Raw genomic sequence first — 16,803 nt, 5'->3', positions numbered from 1 at the left:
AGAGAGAGATAGCGAGATAGAGAGAGATAGCGAGAGATAGCGAGATAGAGAGAGATAGCAAGAGATAGCGAGATAGAGAGAGAGAGAGAGAGAGAGAGAGAGAGAGAGAGAGAGAGAGAGAGAGAGAGAGAGAGAGAGAGAGAGAACAAAGAGCAATAACTAAAGTAAAAGACAAAAGGATCCTGATAAACAGATCCTGATTACAGATCCTGATAAACAGATCCTGATAAAAAAAGACAATGAACAACAACATAATACCCATAAAGAGAGAGAAACTTACCAAATGTCCTTTCTCTCCGTTGGGTCCTTCCTTGCCAGGGTGACCCTGTGAATTATTAACAGCAACATTAATGGTGGTCCTGGGATAATTAGCACTAGATCATAAATACTACACCACTATTACACAGGGATTATTAAGGTGTAAAATCATACCAGGATGTACGATAATGCCCAGCGTTATACAAGCACTATGGTCTATTGTAGAACCTCTTAAAGACAAGGGCTTTCAGTCTCAATACTCCTGGAAGAACACACACAAACGCGGGCGTGCACACACACACAAATACACACAAACCACTTAGCATGTCGAGTAAAAAAGAGTTGAGGTAAGTTGATTGTGTTCCCTTGAGATAAGAGAGCTGTGCAATGTCAGCTGATACGGTTTCAGAAAGGAGGAGAGAGAGAGAGAGAGAGAGAGAGAGAGAGAGAGAGAGAGAGAGAGCGAGAGAGGGGGATGGATGGAGGGATGGATTCTCAAGAGGCAGAAAATAGAAGTCGACAGAAGAAAGAGGGGAAGAGAGTGGGAGAGAGCGGGAGAGAGAGGGAGAGAGAGGGAGAGAGAGGGGTGTATGGAGACTAAGAGGCAGATACTAGAAGAAGGGAGATGAAAGGAGAGAGTGGTAATACCAGTGAGGTAACACCAGTGTGGTAACACCAGTGAGGTAACACTCGTGTGGTAATACCACTCCACAAACATATCAAAGCCAGTAGAGAATCGTGGGGGAATACAGCGACAGACGCTGCTCTCATCTGGCTATCTCTCTCTTCCATTCTCTCTCTCTTCCATTCTCTCACTATCTCTCTCTCTCTCTCTCTCTCTCTCTCTCTCTCTCTCACCTGCCACCTGCATCTTCCAAGGCCCACCTGGAAATAGCACAGGTGTTCTCTGCGAGAAGGTGGGGAGTGTGTGTGATCGGGAGTGTGTTTCTTCACTTACCGGGGGTCCGTCAGCTCCTGGAATTCCTGCCAGTCCTGGTTTTCCAGTAGGACCCTGAGGAGAGCAGAGGAGGAGAAAGAGGAAGTTAGAGATAGAACAGAGAAGACAACAGACTCACATAAACAGGGGAGCCACAATACTGCTCACATCCCATCATGGTGTAGGTATGTGTTCGAGTGGCCAGGGCCCGTACCTTCTCTCCTGGGGACCCGATGGCTCCCTGTGGACCTGGAAGTCCCTGTAGAGAGAGAGAGAGGAAGGACATTGTCAGTATAAATTAATTGGGGGATGAAACAGGAACAGACAATCCAACCAATGGTCCAACATCAACGTGTCATAGTCGGCATGACCAATGTTCCCTTTACGTTGCGCACTTGCTCAAGGACAGCCGCGCAGAAGAAATGCTATGCCGCGCAGAAGAAATGCTATGCCGCGCAGATGAAATGCTATGCCGCGCAGAAGAAATGCTATGCCGCGCAGAAGAAATGCTATGCCGCACAGATGAAATGCTATGCCGCGCAGAAGAAATGCTATGCCGCGCAGATGAAATGCTATGCCGCGCAGAAGAAATGTTATGCCGCGCAGAAGAAATGCTATGCCGCGCAGAAGAAATGCTACGCCGCACAGAATAAATGCTATGCCGCGCCGAGACGCAAGAGCACTATATTTATTTTACCTTTATTTAACTAGGCAAGTCAGTTAAGAACAAATTCTTATTTATAATGACGGCCTATATAGATCAACGTTTTTTCTGTGATCGAATCAACATTATATCAGCCCCTTTTCAATACAACAATCCAAAACAAATCTAACTTTGCAAGATTGAGTCTGTGATTTTGTTGTAGGCAGAGCCAGAGTGCAACGGAGTAGAATTCTATTGGCGGGGGTAGCCCAAGTGCAGTCTTTCAATCACCTGACAGTGAATGCGCTTTTCAGATCAGTTCAGATCAGACCGCAGGGTGGTGTGCACATTTGTTGATCTTCTTTGCTAGTTACCGAGTTATTAGCTGGGTTATAGATAAGTATAGGTCAGCAATGGGGAGTTACTGCTTCCTACAAGAGCACAAAATGTGTAGGCTACATTTCAAGCTGTCTTTGAAAAACCAGTCAGGTAAAAAGCTTATGTCTTAATTAAAGGGGCAGTGTTGTATTTTGAGACAGGCTTGAATATGCAAATAAGACAATAGGCAGAGGGGTTGCCTACATTGTCTAATTCTCTATATGGTAATACTAATACATTTTATTTTGTAAAGTGGTTTCTTCCATCATACAACAATTTACAGGCACCTATTTGGCCCATTGTGTTACAGACCAAGTAAAAAATCATCAATTAATGTCAAGCCCTTCATAATGTAAAAAGGTTTTTTAAAGTCTCATGCAATGTAGGCCTGCATTGAACACCACATATAGGCTACTGTAGACTATATCATAGAAATCAAAATCTATTTCCATGTGAAAATGTTATGGGATTTGCGCCATTGGTTTTGTTGGCAGGCCTACATTATACTCAAAAAGCCACAATAGCCTATTGCCTACTGTCTAAAACTGTAAGGGTACAGCCTCAGTGTTCACTGTAAACGCACGCCAGAAGATTTGAGGGAAGATTGGGCATGACCATACAATGACCAACCAAATGAAGGCCACAATCTCATAACCTGCCCAAGAGGGATCATAACATCACACTGACCTGAGCACCAGGGTTCCCTTGCTGTCCATTGGGGCCAGGTTCTCCTTGTGGTCCCTATTAAGGAGAAAACACCTTGGTTACATTCATCCACAGGACATTAGACTAACCCTTACACTAGGACTGATACACATAGTACAAAGGACAGAGTAGATTGAAGAGGTAAAAGATGGGAGACTAGGAATGCAGTGTACTGAGGGGCCTTTATATTGAGTCAGTATCACTACATTATTACTTTGTAACATGCAGACAGGCTATACCTACTGTGTTTTTGTAGCCTTTTCCAGCTGGAGGGAACATTACACACACACACACACACACACACACAGACACACACACTCACTTTCCTAATGAAAGAAACTGCTGAACCTCAAACTCAAACGCAAATGCCTCGCTTCCGAGATAATAGACAATCAATTATGTTCCCTGTTCGCAGCGGCTGGGAAAAGACTGTGGATATTCCATCTCTCTCTCTAATTGGAGCATTCCCAGTGGATACACTGTCTGCTCCAGCCAGGCATTCTCTCATTACGGACACACCGCTCCCACAAAATGGACCCGGAATAACTGAGACAGCCACGGAGGACTGGACTCTCACAGGACTCAATACACTCAGTCTATTCTTCATTAGAGGGCAAGATAGTATTCAGAGTGAGGAAGTGTGTGAGTGTGGAAGTGTGTGAGTGTGGAAGTGTGTGAGTGAGTAAATGAGTCTTGAAACAATAGTGTGCATTTGATGGGAAAATAGACTGGAATGAAGGGGAAGAAATGGTGTGATAGTGTTAAGAGTCGGGGATGGAGAGAATGTGTGTGAGGCATACGTCAGATGCAAATGGTGTGTGTGGAGTAGTCACACTACTACTCTGCTTTGCACCGTGCCTAAGAACAGTCCTTAGCTGGGTGTTTTCAGTACTTACAATGTTTCCTTTGGGTCCAGGGTGGCCATCCATTCCAGTCACACCCTGCAACACACCATCAGATGAGATGAAGCCTCTACTTAATACATGAAGCCATACACTCAGCTGAACACAAAGAGAATACTGACAAGGACATGGGGAGTGCCTCAGGGATAGACTGACATATACACTGTAGATACAGGCTGCAATCTTCTCAGTGTACTTTACCATATCAATTACCTTTATCAGGAAACATCATATTGGAACAAGGGGAGATTTCCCTCAAGTCCAAATGATGTAGAGAAGTTAAAGTGACGGACATAAACAGTTTCATATCTACAGCCATAACCTTTCTTATCATCTGATGTATGTACTGTAGATACTGGATGTGTTATTTACCTATGTACTTTAGATACTGGATGTGTTATTTACATATGTACTTTAGATACTGGATGTGTTATTTACCTATGTACTGTAGACACTGGATGTGTTATTTACCTATGTACTGTAGATACTGGATGTGTTATTTACCTATGTACTTTAGATACTGGATGTGTTATTTACCTATGTACTGTAGATACTGGATGTGTTATTTACCTATGTACTGTAGATACTGGATGTGTTATTTACCTATGTACTGTAGATACTGGATGTGTTATTTACCTATGTACTTTAGATACTGGATGTGTTATTTACCTATATACTGTAGATACTGGATGTGTTATTTACCTATGTACTGTAGATACTGGATGTGTTATTTACCTATGTACTGTAGATACTGGATGTGTTATTTACCTATGTACTTTAGATACTGGATGTGTTATTTACCTATGTACTTTAGATACTGGATGTGATATTTATCTATGTACTGTAGATACTGGATGTGTTATTTACATATGTACTGTAGATACTGGATGTGTTATTTACCTATGTACTGTAGATACTGGATGTGTTATTTACCTATATACTGTAGATACTGGATGTGTTATTTACCTATGTACTGTAGATACTGGATGTGTTATTTACCTATATACTGTAGATACTGGATGTGTTATTTACCTATGTACTTTAGATACTGTATGTGTTATTTACCTATGTACTGTAGATACTGGATGTGTTATTTACCTATGTACTGTAGAGACTGGATGTGTTATTTACCTATGTACTTTAGATACTGGATATGTTATTTACCTATGGGTGTCATTAGTCTTTTGTTGGTGTTGCTATGAGCTGGAGAAATGCAATTCAATACTGCTGAATCTCTGTCTGAACTGTGTGTGAAAGGAAAGTGTGTGTGTGTTCTAAACGTACAGGGGGTCCGGGAGGTCCCTGAGGTCCCTTTGGTCCCAGCAAACCACGAGGTCCCTGGAGAGAGAGAAATACATCAAAATGCCAACATCAATGCCATGATCCATTTCAAAAGTTATCAAATAAATATAGAATGTTCGTTAAATGTAAATATATGATGTTAATAAAATAGCTTGTGACAACAATGAATAATGGATTTTCATCTAAAGTGTGCTTGAGGCTTCTTGAATCTTTCTGTACCATCATAGATTGATTTCACTATTCTTGATGTCTATTCTCTTCACTGCTGTGTCTATCACACAGTGTTATCTCAGTGCCGTGACTCAGTGCCCCTTCCTCTCACAGCTAGTGTATCTCAGAAAACCAGTGGTGTACCACCCCCTGGTGGTCTGTCTGAAATACTGCACCACACAATCTATCAATAATGATGCTCTCCCAGACTTTTTCTTTCTCTAACTCTCGTTTTCTCTCTGCCTGTTTTGTTCCTCCTCTCCTCAGGATAAATCCTGTCAGAGAGGAAGGGAAGCTTGTCTACCAGCCGTGAGGAGAGTAGACTGTGAACAAGAGGAATCTATGGGCTTCTCACCCTCTGGGATTCATATATAGGGTCTAGGCTACCTAGTTACTAAACCTGTGTAAAAAAAAAAACTCTGTACATATACCATAAACTGGACTCCATGTATGGATCTGAATCCAGAATGTATATGTCAACACATGCTTTATTGAGTTGTACAGTAAGTAAGGGGATAGACATCATAACAAAACACTTACTGGCTCACCAGGCAGACCCCGTGGCCCGATCTCTCCATCGTCTCCCTGGAAACAGGAAGTGACATGGTCAGAACAGGAAGTGGGAATTTGGAGTATAGGAGAGAGGGAAAGGGAAAGGGGAGGTGTGAAAGGAGGAAAGGACGGGAATGTAGTGATTGGGCCAGGTGATGGAGTGATATGGGGGTGTCAAAATGAGATGGAGAGTGTGAGAAGGCTCATCTACATGACAGATGGCAGACACTTAGATCACACACTGACAAATCATACACATCACACACATAGAAACACACACACACACACCATACTGATGTGCTGACGTATGGACACATACACACACAGAGTGGGAAGATTAAGAAATAGAGAGAGAAAGAAACTGGGTAGGGATGATAAGAGATGGAGGATGAGTGGTGGTACTTACTCTCTCTCCATCCTCTCCTGTGGGTCCGGGAGGTCCATGGGGTCCAGCTTCACCCTAAAGGACAGACAGAAGATCAGTGGGACGTACACACAAAAAAAGACATCCAAACACCGGCATAATACAACGGAGCTGAAAAACGACAACAACGTGACTTACTCTGTGTCCCTTCTCACCAGGCAGTCCAGCCAAACCATCAAACCCTCTGTCTCCCTTGGTTCCGGTCTGACCAGGCATGCCTCTGGCTCCATCAGAACCAGCACGTCCCTGGAAAAACAGATGAAAGATGTTACAACACCCATCAACAGTTACACCCGCTTCACCCTACTTTCTGAAGGGCACAATTCTAATTTTTATTTATTTAACCAGGAAGCCAGCCACACCAATGTGTCAGAGGAAACACCTTTCAACCAACGACCGGAGTCAGCCGGTAGGCACCCAGCCCACCACAAGACTCGCTAGAGCACGATGAGCCAAGTAAAGCCCCCCCAGCCAAACCCTCTTGTGCGCCACTCAATGGGACTCCCGGTGACAACACAGCTTGGATTTGAACCAGGGTCTGTAGTAACACCTCAAGCACTGTGATTCAAGCACTGTGATGCAGTGCCTTAGACCACTGCGCCACTCGGGAGGCCCAAACTATCCTAATCTGCACGCCAAACTTAAATTGTATTTTTTTTTAAATATCCATGCAAGACTCCCATTCACACTTACCCTTCTGCCAGGCTTCCCAGAGGGTCCATGAGAACCCATGGGTCCTCGAGGTCCCTGTAAGAAAGAAGAATGTTACTGGAGAATCCAACAAGAGAATATTACCACAGAACCCCAACAAAATAACCCTAACAAAAGAACCCAAGTAAATTGCGTTTATAGCAGAGCCCTGAACTTGGGCTGGAGATTACAGGAGAACAGTTCCAGTGGTTCTAGTGGTCTAGAAACTTCCATCTGTCTTACCTGAGGACCGGACTCTCCAGAATCTCCCTTCAGTCCAGCCACACCTGGAGAACCCTGGGAGGAGGACAAACACAATAAGGTCACGGTAGACTCAGATCCAAACACTATTATTGTTGTAGCATCTGCATTACAATTATAATAGGATCTTATCAACTATGAGCACAATAATAAGTTATTCTCCTCAGGCTGTGTATGCGACAGGTGTGTGTGTGTGTGTGTGTGTGTGTGTGTGTGTGTGTGTGTGTGTGAGGAGACTGAGGAAGACTTTGGTACGTACCAGAGGGCCAGATCTACCAGTCAAACCCATAGGGCCAGTAGGACCACGCATCGCCAGCTGGAGAGAGAAAACGGTTAGAGAGGTACAGTTAGAGAGGTACAAAATGGTGTGTGTGTGCATGTGTGTGTGTATGCACTTGTGTGTTTGTGTGTGTGTACATGCGTATGCACTTGTGGGTGTAACCCTTACCCTAGCTTGTTGCATGATGGCTTGCATCTGGGCCTCCTGAGCAGACACCTGAGGTCCCTTCTGTCCAGAGTCTCCTCCAGAACTGAAGCGGAACTGAGGGGGAGAGCAGAACTCAGAATTCAGAACTCAGAACTCAGAACTCAGAACCAGACCCAACAGGTGAGGACAGTCCAGTAGATACAGGTACATGGACAAAGAGACAGACACAGAGACAGAGACAGAGACAGAGACAGAGACAGAGACAGAGACAGAGACAGACAGACAAAGAGACAGACAGACACAGAGACAGACACAGAGACAGACAAACAAAGAGACAGACAGACACAGAGACAGACACAGAGACAGACACAGAGACAGACAGACAAAGAGACAGACAGACACAGAGACAGAGACAGACACAGACACAGAGACAGACACAGAGACAGACAGACAAAGAGACAGACAGAGACAGAGACAGACAGAGACAGACACAGAGACAGACAGACAAAGAGACAGACAGACACAGAGACAGACACAGAGACAGACACAGAGACAGACAGACAAAGAGACAGACAGACACAGAGACAGACACAGACACAGAGACAGACACAGAGACAGACATAGAGACAGAGACAGAGACAGAGACAGAGACAGACATAGAGACAGAGACAGACAGACAAAGAGACAAACAGACACAGAGACAGAGACAGAGACAGAGACAGAGACAGAGACAGAGACAGAGACAGAGACAGAGACAGAGACAGAGACAGACAAAGCAAGAAGAGAGACAGCGGGTTGAGAAAATGCCAAGTCATCTTACAGGCTAGGTTACCCATTCTTCAAACAGAATGTCTAAATAAATAAAGAAAATATGATTGTACTCAAAAACGTTTAAAAAAAATAGCACATTCTAATTCAGGCTTGCATTAAAACGACTAAGTTGTAAAAACCTTAGCTCATACAGTACATAAACTGCCTGGTTATGGTCCTTTTCCCATCACAAGTCCACATGCCTATACTGGCATCTAGTGGTGAAATGTGAGTAATGCAAACAGTTGGATGATCCTACAGAGATGTGTTTCTGTTTCTGTTACTGTAGGTATGAATAACAAGAAACCAGTGGGGCGGATTTGTCACCACAACCGTCACCACAACCTTGTTACTATGGAGGGAAAAATAACATTGAACACAGGTTTGCATGAACCTGGCAAACCTTACTTTGCATCCTGTAGCTCAGTTGGTAGAGCATGGCATTTGCAACGCCAGGGTTGTGGGTTCGATTCCCACGGGGGACCAGTATGAAAAATATATGCACTCACTAACTGTAAGTCGCTCTGGATAAGAGCGTCTGCTAAATGACTAAAATGTATATGTCAACACAGCGACATCTCTCTAGCTAGGGATATCTTTCATCTATATTTTTCCTAGTGAACCTCAAATTTGATCTCCCTCTCTCTCTCCCTCTCCCTCTCTCTCCCTCTCCCTCTCCCTCGCCCTCTCTCTCTCCCTCTCCCCATATCTCACTCCATCTCACCCTTCCATTCTCTTTCTCACTACTGCATTCACTCTCTCTCTCGCTCCCTCCCTCCCTCCCTCCCTCCCTCCCTCCCTCCCTCCCTCCCTCCCTCCCTCTCTCTCTCTCTCCCTCCCTCCCTCCCTCCCTCCCTCCCTCCCTCCTCCCTCCCTCCCTCCCTCTCTCTCTCTCTCTCTCCCTCCCTCCCTCCCTCCCTCCCTCCCTCTCTCTCTCTCTCTCTCTCTCTCCCTCCCTCCCTCCCTCCTCCCTCCCTCCCTCCCTCCCTCCCTCCCTCCCTGGTACACTGTGAGATATACTTTGGACATTCCTCCATAATACAGTCCAAGCACAAAATGATCTGCCAGCATCAAATTAGCTGTACCAACTGCTAGGAACCAAAATCACAATGTCCCTCAAGAGCCTCACCATCCTCTCACAGAACCAAACTATAACACAGAGATCCAACCATGCCCAGAGGAAGAGAGAGAGCGTGAGAGAGAGAGAGAGAGAGAGAGAGAGAGAGAGAGAGAGAGAGAGAGAGAGAGAGAGAGAGAGAGAGGAGGGGATTTGAACTGTGACCAAGCAGAAACCTACGGCACACAAATGGCATCTAACTACCAAGCACTCTATCGAAATACGCAAAATCAAACAATAATTGGCCAATAAGATGATTAGATGTAACATCTTGACATGGCTATTGTTCACAACGACACCTAATAAAGGGCATAGCTCCATTATGTTTTAACACAAGGACCACATTTAAAGGGGCCAGTGCTTCATTTGTAAATCGGGAGGTGCCGGAACAAAAAGTGAGCGCCAGAGCGGGGTGACCTGGGGAGCTCTGAGGCACCGGAACGCATTAAAAAAAATCGCCTTTATAAAAAAGCATTGCATGCATATCATCACATTTGCGTAGAGGCATAGAGCACAGAGTAGAGGCACTTACACATGAGGAACATTTTAGTAGCCTAGGGTCCGGGGAAAATGTGGCCTTTTATAAACGCATTTCATGCTATTGTTCCTCTGTGGCTAAATTTTCAGCATTTTCATGGTGTAGTAGGCTATTCTGAAATATATAAAAACAAATCTGAACAGACAGCAGTTACTCTATAACTTTGGCAAATGTATTTACATTTATCAGGGGTGCTGCAGCTCGGTTTCGCGCGGCTAAACCTCAACTAACCTGTACCCCGCACATTGACTCGGTACCGGTACCCCTGTATATAGCCTCGTTATTGTTATTTTATTACTTTAGTTTATTTAGTAAATATTTTCTTAACTCTTTTTTCTTAACCCTCCCGTTGTCCTAGGGTCAAAATGACCCGCCACTGTGTTGAACCAACTTTATTTAATTTTTATATTTTGGGGATCATTTGTGAGAAGGAGGCAGTGAGACTTTAAAGAAAGTATCACTGCCTCCTTCTCACAAATGATCCAAAAAATATAAAAATTAAATAAAGTTGGTTCAACACAGTGGCGGGTCATTTTGACCCTAGGACAACGGGAGGGTTAAAACTGCATTGTTGGTTAAGGGCTTGTAAGTAAGCATTTCACGGTCATATTCGGCGCATGTGAAAAATAACATTTGATGTGATTTGATTTGATAAAGAAATAAATGATGAAGTGCAACACTGGAGAGATGAGCGTTGCAGGCTCATGTCTATCAGAGCAGAGAGAAGGAGAGAGATTATAGAAAGCAAATCTCATTTTAGTTCTGTGAGAGATACAGGCACGCTACTCACACAGCCATGGCCACACATTGGTCTCAAACATAGGTTACAATGGGCAGGACAATTAATTTGAAGAGGTAACTCGAATTAACTTTGATCGATTTTATTTGAATTTTTACATTGATTATCTTTAATGCCTCGAGAGGTACCGGATCCGGCCAAATGGGTCCCGGAACGAAACAGTCCAAAACGGAGAGGTTCCTGTCATATTAAGCACTGGGCCCATGCTTTACTGGTACACCTTGACCAGACGTCTTGGCCCGACACATACAGCTTTTCCAGAAGGCTCTCTGCTCTGCTCTGTGGACTCCTGAGACTCCAGCAGGACATCTGGTCAAGTCATCACACTCAGCAGTAGCAGTACAGGCAGCAGCAGTACAGGCAGAAGACTCAGCAGCAGAACAAACAGAAAGGCTAGCTACTAACTTTAGCCTTTAGTTTTAGCAGCTGTGATCACAGGAAGGAGCACTTAGACCTGCTCTACTTCCTGTCTGAGGCTGGATTACTTCCTGTCTGTAAGACACCTACACTCTTAGAAAAAAAAGGTGCTATCTAGAACCAAAAAGGGTTCTTCGGCTGTCCCAATAGGATAACCCTTTGAAGAACCCCTTTTGGTTCCAGGTAGAACCCTTTTGGATTCCATGTAGAACCCTTTGCTCAGAGGGTTCTACATAGAACCCAAAATAGTTCTACCTGGAACCAAAAAGGGTCCTACCTGGAACCAAGAATGGTTCTCTATGGGGACAGCGGCAGAACCCTTTTGCAACCCTTTTTTCTACGAGTGTAGATATGTCATTTGGGCTGGAGTCAGAGGACAATAGGAAAGTGGGTGGCCGAGGATTGTGGAATGGTGTGAGGTAGTTGTCTCATTAGTAAGAATGGGAGGAGAGAGGGGAGAGGAAGGGCATGGAATAAGAAAGAGGGAAAATCTCAAAATCTCCTTCTCAAAACCCATTGGAGGAGAAGGTCAGAGGGGAGGGACTTCTGGCTTTCTCATCCAATGGGTTTTGAGAAGGCGACGAGGAGAGAAGACGCAAGGAGTATGCAATTGAGAAGTTCCCATAGAGTGAGTCTAAATGACAGCAGAACCACAGCTTCCTACAGCTTCCACTAGGAGGTGATAGAGTGCTTATTGACTGGTTTATACCACAGCATTCTCTGATTGGATTATCTGGGGCAGGACCAGAGAGGAAGAGTGTTTGATTCAGGAGGAAACTCTCTCCCTGCACTGGCTAACAGAACAGAGATCTCTAAACCCCTCTGACACAGTCAGGAAAACACACATCACAACAGGTCAGGACACTGTGACCCAAACCATACAGAACTCTGACCCGATATCAACAGCACTCTATGAATCAAAGAGTGAAATAATGCAATGAAGAGAAGAGAGGATTAGCCTTGTCTGAAGTAATCACGAACAAATATGTTGAAGTGCCGATGACGATAGCTTAAGGGTAGCATTACAGAAGGGACAAGATTAGGATGGAAGTTTAAAAAGAAAGTCTGCCAGATGATAAATGCACACACAATAGCCAACAAGCCAGAATTGTACATACAGTTGTAAACGTACACATGTGCATAAACATACAGTCATCTGTCATCTGAGAAAACATATGGAATGCATGAGTCTAATATGCAACAGGTGTTATTACTGAATATTAGACGCACCCATTCCATATGTATTCTGTTCTAGATATAGATCTGTATGTACTCTAGATCAGTGTATTCTAAACTATAGTATTATAGTATTTACTTACAGGCAGCATCAGGACAGTCCCTGGTGGTCCTGGCAGACCATCAGCACCAGGAAGACCAGCACGACCATTAGGACCCTGAGAGAGAGAGAGAGAGAGAGAGAGAGAGAGAGAGAGAGAGAGAGAGAGAGAGAGAGAGAGAGAGAGAGAGAGAGAGAGAGAAGAGAGTACATACATGATGCCAGGAATGACTAAACTTGTACAGGTGTTCTCCCATGTTTTGGGTAGTGGTGGTGACTAATTGATACCTTGCTGTATATCAACAGCTTGATTTATACCTTGTGGTTGTGTTGAAACAATGGCTATGTGATGTGTTGGTGGTGGTTGGCATGTGGCTGTGGTATTTTTCATTAATTGTTGTATTTGTCTGTGTGTCCTTGTTTCTCACCCTGTCTCCTGCGTCTCCGGGGCTGCCTGGGGGGCCGGAGGAACCTGGGGGTCCAGGGAGACCCTGTACACAACAATACATATTATCAGAGACTGAGGACGGCACACACACACACACACACACACACACAAACACAGACACCCACATACACACATTCACATACACGCGCACGCTCATGCTCACACACACACAAAACAAAATGCTACTCAGGCAAACTTGCGTAACAGTTGTACGCGGAAACATAAGAGAGAGAACTAGAGAGGAATGTATGAGGAAATATGGGCAGGCAGTCTGTTAGATGATAAATCTTAACTGGGGCCCCTTCTCTCTTTCACTACTAACTCTTACTCTATCGTTCTCGGCTGTTTCTACTGTCTGTATTCTGTCTCTAAATGTTGTCTATCACTAGCAGCACCATATCACCAAGTCAAATTCGGAGTATGTGTAAATGTCCTTAACAAATAAAGGTGATTCTGATTTTTGCGGTCTAATAGCGTACAACAGTGTGCATATAGGTAAATAAATAAATACTAACTGATCTGAGAACCTCTGGGGCAAGTGGTGTGTTGTGCTGTTACCATTCCTATTACTAAATCTCAGGACTGGCAAGGAGGCCTGTCAAAATCACACTGATTGGGCTGCAGTTTCACTCTCTCTTAATGTAACACTAGTCATTCCAAGACGAACAGTGGAGGATACACAATATTCCTAACCCAGAGACAGACCAAATAGAACATAGGGCTGAAACAATGTCAGAAAACTGTCATCTTCCACTGAAATCATAAGAGACTGGATGAGAGAGAGAGAGAGAGAGAGAGAGAGAGAGAGAGAGAGAGAGAGAGAGAGAGAGAGAGAGAGAGAGAGAGAGAGAGAGAGACCGACAGAAAGAGAGAGAGAGAGAAAATAGAGAGAGGTACTTACTGTTGGGCCTTCAGGACCGGGCGGACCCTCCACCAGCATTCCCTGAAACATACAAACACATCAGAGAGATGGATGGCTGCAGCCTGTAGAGTACGCAGCATCGCCACTAACACATGACACTATGACCCTTTGTTTGTTTGTTTGTTTGTGTGCGTGTGTTTGTGTGTGTGTGTGTGTGTGTGTGTGTGTGTGTGTGTGTGTACTTGTGTACTTGTGTGGGTCTGTGTGTGTGTATATGTGTGTGTGTGTGTGTGTGTGTGTGTGTGTGTGTATGCAACCCTGCGTATACATTCATTCATATGCATGTATCTCTTCAGTATGTGTGCATATATATATACGTGTCCGGACACATTCTGCATATCTACTCTCCATCCAGGGGAGTGTTTGGTGATTTAATATAAATTCCTGCCTGTCATTTCATTTAGCGCTTCACATGAATCTGGGAGGAACAGGCAGAGGGTGAATAACGATCAGGACCAAGGCAGGAGGCTGATGGAACATGTTCAACATGGAACAGGGGACTATGGGTAATGACAAACACATGAAGTCATATTATAATTATAATAATATGATAATATATGTCATTTAGCAGACGCTTTTATCCAAAGCGACTTACTGTCATGTGTGCATACATTTTACGTATGGATGGTCCCAGGAATCAAACCTACTATTCTGGCATTGCAAGCACCAAGCTTTACCCTGAGAGACGGAGGACCAAGTCAAGCTGTCAAGGAGATATGTCTCTGTCCAATCAGCTAAAAGCAAGGTGGGAAATTGCTCCTCCAGCTCCCAGCATGCAACAGGAGAGATGGCAACAGGAGAGTGGGGGGGGGGGTCTCATAGTAAGCACTCCCTGTCTCTCTGAACATGACCCTTACCCTCTGCTCATACTTCAAAATCACATATCTCTGTCTCTGTCTCTGTCTGTCTGTCTGTCTGTCTCTGTCTCTGCAGTGTGTACACATAAACGCTCACAGATGGGCTGAAGTGTTATGACAAAGGTATGAGAGGACTTTGTGACAAGAACATGCTCATCCACTATGTGATGACAGTGAAAATTCTTCATTTTTTTCGTGGTGACAATTTGATTTCTTGCTTTGTTGAGATGACAGTGTTAAAAACATCACATAACACAACTAAAGCCTGGGTAAGAATGACGTGACTTCAGCATTTTTCTAGAACCAACTAAATCTTCTCCAAGCCACATCTATTTTACAGATAAAAGAGACCTCTATTGCACCACTTTTGAACATTCTGAGAGCCATACCTGTGTCTTTAACATTCCGAGAGCCATACCTGTGTCTTTAACATTCCCAGAGCCATACCTGTGTCTTTAACATTCCCAGAGCCATACCTGGGTCTTTAACATTCCCAGAGCCATACCTGGGTCTTTAACATTCCCAGAGCCATACCTGTGTCTTTAACATTCCCAGAGACATACCTGTGTCTTTAATATTCCCAGAGCCATACCTGGGTCTTTAACATTCCCAGAGCCATACCTAGGTCTTTAACATTCCCAGAGCCATACCTGTGTCTTTTGTTTGATGTGTGTTTATGGATAAGTGTGTGAGATCATTTCACAGTTTTCCTATAGTATGTCTGTCTGTCAAACACTTAGTGGTCCTGTGTAGATGTATGGCCAGGGATGTTTGACTCAGGCTTAGAGTGACTAATCACAGCAGTAAACAGATAGAGGAGTGTGTGTGTGTGTGTGTGTGTGTGTGTGTGTGTGTGTGTTGTGTGTGTGTGTGTGTGTGTGTGTGTGTGTGTGTGTGTGTGTGTGTGTGTGTGTGTGTGTGTGTGTATGTGTGGTGTGTATGAGTGTGGTATGGGTGGGCTGGATGGGGCTGGCAGGGGGGTGGGGGTTGTCGTCACTGCAGACAAATGGGGATTGGACTGAAAGGAGGGGGCTCTGTTCCTTGTTTATTTACAATCTGAACAAGATGGACGACTCACAGGCTCATTCTGGGTGGTAAAACACACACACATACAGTTGAGCCCAGTGACATTTGCTTATAGGGAGACAGCTGTGGTTCTGTGACTCAGGTCAGATTGGGGTATTGAATTATGAATATATTTTTTCTTAATGTGTGCGCTTTGGATCACAACATAGGAATTGGCTGCCAGTGATGACATTGGCATATCAGGTATAGCCATGGCATTAATTCCGCAAGTTAACACAGTCCCCTGAGGAATGTGGAGTGCTGGAGTACATGATTTCAAATCCCAAGTAGGGACTGGCTATATTCCATCTGTGAGGTCTTTAGATTGCTGGAGGTTGGGAAGTCTTTGGGAGATTTCCTCTGTCTTCTCTCTCTCTCTCTCTCTCTCTCTCTCTCTCTCTCTCTCTCTCTCTCTCTCTCTGTCTCTCTCTCTCTCTCTCTCTCTCTCTCTCTCTCTTTTCGCTCTCTCTCCCCTCCCTTTCCCAGCTGGGCTCTCCCTGGTCAGTGTTTATGCTAGCCCAATGTGTTTACACACCAGATGATTATTCACAATCCTCTATGTATCCATACTCCAAATGTTCACCCTTTGGACCAGTGTGTTATACTGCATCATGTGATTTATATGATTGTCAGTCAGTGGTGTGTGATGACTCATGGCTTGGATTTGAAATAATCATATACACAATCACACAGACACACGTGTGAAACACACACCCACACCCTCACACAGACACACACACGTGTGAAACACACACATGTAGGATAAATTATACTCACAGGCTCAATGATAGCAGGTTCTCCCTTCTGTCCCTTCTCTCCCCGAGACCCATCAACCTGCAGAGGACATCATCATCATTACCATCAC

At 44.3% G+C, this 16,803-nt stretch overlaps 1 protein-coding gene across 2 annotated transcripts in view; it reads right to left on the bottom strand.

Annotated features, from left to right (window-relative positions):
* LOC121582168 (collagen alpha-1(XI) chain) overlaps nucleotides 1–16,803 on the bottom strand; it is a 115,373-nt gene that overhangs the window by 36,151 nt on the left and 62,419 nt on the right. For both annotated transcript variants that reach the window (XM_041897793.2, XM_041897794.2), the window contains exons 9-25: nucleotides 16,716–16,772; nucleotides 13,996–14,037; nucleotides 13,075–13,137; nucleotides 12,690–12,764; nucleotides 7,711–7,803; nucleotides 7,522–7,578; nucleotides 7,245–7,298; nucleotides 7,005–7,058; nucleotides 6,450–6,557; nucleotides 6,294–6,347; nucleotides 5,876–5,920; nucleotides 5,108–5,161; nucleotides 3,818–3,862; nucleotides 2,904–2,957; nucleotides 1,410–1,454; nucleotides 1,217–1,270; nucleotides 281–325 (exon numbers count right to left, since the gene is read on the bottom strand). In XM_041897793.2, coding sequence (XP_041753727.1) covers nucleotides 281–325; nucleotides 1,217–1,270; nucleotides 1,410–1,454; nucleotides 2,904–2,957; nucleotides 3,818–3,862; nucleotides 5,108–5,161; nucleotides 5,876–5,920; nucleotides 6,294–6,347; nucleotides 6,450–6,557; nucleotides 7,005–7,058; nucleotides 7,245–7,298; nucleotides 7,522–7,578; nucleotides 7,711–7,803; nucleotides 12,690–12,764; nucleotides 13,075–13,137; nucleotides 13,996–14,037; nucleotides 16,716–16,772 — 999 coding nt within the window. The remainder of the gene's footprint in view (nucleotides 1–280; nucleotides 326–1,216; nucleotides 1,271–1,409; nucleotides 1,455–2,903; nucleotides 2,958–3,817; nucleotides 3,863–5,107; nucleotides 5,162–5,875; nucleotides 5,921–6,293; nucleotides 6,348–6,449; nucleotides 6,558–7,004; nucleotides 7,059–7,244; nucleotides 7,299–7,521; nucleotides 7,579–7,710; nucleotides 7,804–12,689; nucleotides 12,765–13,074; nucleotides 13,138–13,995; nucleotides 14,038–16,715; nucleotides 16,773–16,803) is intronic.

This window comes from Coregonus clupeaformis, chromosome 15, assembly GCF_020615455.1.
Source record: "Coregonus clupeaformis isolate EN_2021a chromosome 15, ASM2061545v1, whole genome shotgun sequence".
In the NCBI taxonomy this organism is placed as follows: domain Eukaryota; kingdom Metazoa; phylum Chordata; class Actinopteri; order Salmoniformes; family Salmonidae; genus Coregonus; species Coregonus clupeaformis.
The sequence above is the reverse complement of the archived record's forward strand: the minus strand, read 5'-3'. Positions and strand labels throughout refer to the sequence as shown.